At 48.1% G+C, this 2,189-nt stretch overlaps 1 protein-coding gene across 1 annotated transcript in view; it reads left to right on the top strand.

The window, feature by feature from the left end:
- The window catches only part of LOC310795256 (uncharacterized protein), a gene marked incomplete at its 5' end in the record, with an annotated part of 12,664 nt that extends 10,475 nt beyond the window's left edge, over positions 1-2,189 (top strand). Inside the window, one exon of the mRNA XM_083657314.1 lies at positions 156-2,189. Coding sequence (XP_083513440.1) covers positions 156-1,838 — 1,683 coding nt within the window. The 3' untranslated portion in view covers positions 1,839-2,189. The remainder of the gene's footprint in view (positions 1-155) is intronic.

Raw genomic sequence — 2,189 nt, 5'->3', positions numbered from 1 at the left:
TTATAGATAGGTGTAAACATGCTGTGAAGTGCAAGAGCTGACCAGCCCATTCACTGCAGATCAGGACATGAACATGAAGAAAACAACAGAGGTTTGGTTTGGAGCAGAGCCCAGCTTGTTTCAGTTCAGAGGAAGTGAAACTATCTGACTCACTGTCACTGAGAAGTGAAATGGCGCAGCAAGGAATTCAGCTGGACGGGGGAAAATGGTGCTGTTCGATCTGTCTGGATCTACTGAAGGATCCGGTGACTGTTCCCTGTGGGCACAGCTACTGCATGAGCTGTATTAAAGACTGCTGGGATGCAGAGGATCAGAAGAAAATCCACAGCTGCCCCCAGTGCAGACAGACCTTCACACCGAGGCCTGTCCTGGGGAAAAACACCATGTTAGCAGAGTTGGTGGAGGACCTGAGGAAGACCGGACTCCAAGCTGCTCCTCCTGATCGGTGCTATGCTGGACCTGGAGATGTGGGCTGTGATGTCTGCACTGGGAGAAAGCTGAAAGCCCTCAAGTCCTGTGTGGTGTGTCTGGCCTCTTACTGTGAGCAGCACCTCCAGCCTCACTATGAATCCTCTACCTTTAAGAAACACAGGCTGGTGGAAACCACCGTGAAGCTTCAGGAGAACATCTGCTCTCGTCATGACGAGGTGATGAAGGTTTTCTGCCGTACTGATCAGCAGTGTATCTGTTATCTCTGCTCCATGGAGGAACATAAGGGACACGACACAGTCTCAGCTGCAGCAGAAAGGACTGAGAGGCAGAAAGAGCTCGGGGTGAATCGGCAGAAAATCCAGAAGAGACTCCAGGGCAGAGAGAAAGACGTGAAGGTGCTTCAACAGAACCTGAAGGCTATGAATCTCTCTGCTGATAAAGCAGTGATGGACAGTGAGAAGATCTTCACTGAGATGGTCCGTCTCATTGAGAAGAGAAGCTCTGAGGTGAAGCAGCAGATCAGATCCCAGCAGAAAGAGGAAGTGAGTCGGGCCGAAGAACTTCAGGAGAAGCTGAAGCAGGAGATCTCTGAGCTGAGGAGGAAAGACGTTGAGCTGGAGCAGCTCTCACACACAGAGGATCACATCCACTTCCTCCACAGTTACCCCTCGCTGTCACGTCTCAGTCAATCTACAGACTCACCCAGGATCGATACCCGTCCTCTGCGCTACTTTGAAGATGTGACTGCAGCTGTGTCAGAGGCCAGAGATAAACTACAGGACATTCTGACAGAGGAACGGCCTAAGATCTCACTGACAGTGACTGAAGAGGATGTTTTACTGCCACAACCAGAGCCCAAGACCAGAGCTGACTTCTTACAATATTCACGTCAGATCACACTGGATCCAAACACAGCAAACAAACAGCTGTTATTATCTGAGGGGAACAGAAAAGCAACATGCATGAGTGAAGCACAGTTATATTCTAGTCACGCAGACAGATTCACTGACTACTCTCAGGTCCTGAGTAGAGAGGGTCTTACTGGACGTTGTTACTGGGAGGTGGAGTGGAGCAGGAGGGGAGTTTCAATAGCAGTCTCATATAAAGATATTAGCAGAACAGGGGATGAATGTGGATTTGGAAACAATGACAAGTCTTGGTCATTAGATTATTACAACAATAGTTGTGAGTTCAGACATAAGAGTATCGCAACTGTCATCTCAGTTCCTCTGTCCTCCAGAGTAGGAGTGTACCTGGATCACAGAGCAGGTATTCTGTCCTTCTACAACGTCTCTGCAGCCATGACTCTCCTCCACAGAGTCCAGACCACATTCACTCAGCCTCTCCATCCTGGACTGTGGTGTGAATTTCCTGACGACACTGCTGAGCTGTGTAAGCTCAAGTAGACAGGACTTATTAAAGCAGCTGTGTGTGTGTGTGTGTGTGTGTGTGTTTCTCTCTCTCCATCTTTGGTGCTTAGCTCTCATTGCTGTGGTGTTTCTGCACTGCCCACAGATCACCTGTCCATCAAACAGTGTGGGTGGGACTGTGATGTCTTTTTCCAAGTTGAATTTCCTGTGGCTGATGTTTGATTTCCTGTAGGTGGCGCTCTTTTCTTTGCGTTATATCAGTCAGTGATAGCGAGTATCCAAACACACATGTATTCATATGAAAACATAAACTGTTGTGTGGCCTATATACAGTAGTTCTTATTGTTGTGTATTTCTATTGTGACTGTTTCTGTCCCTAATGGAGCT

Source organism: Poromitra crassiceps, assembly GCF_964638095.1.
Source record: "Poromitra crassiceps genome assembly, chromosome: 21".
Taxonomy (NCBI): Eukaryota; Metazoa; Chordata; class Actinopteri; order Beryciformes; family Melamphaidae; genus Poromitra; species Poromitra crassiceps.
This window is presented reverse-complemented; position numbering and strand designations above follow the sequence as displayed.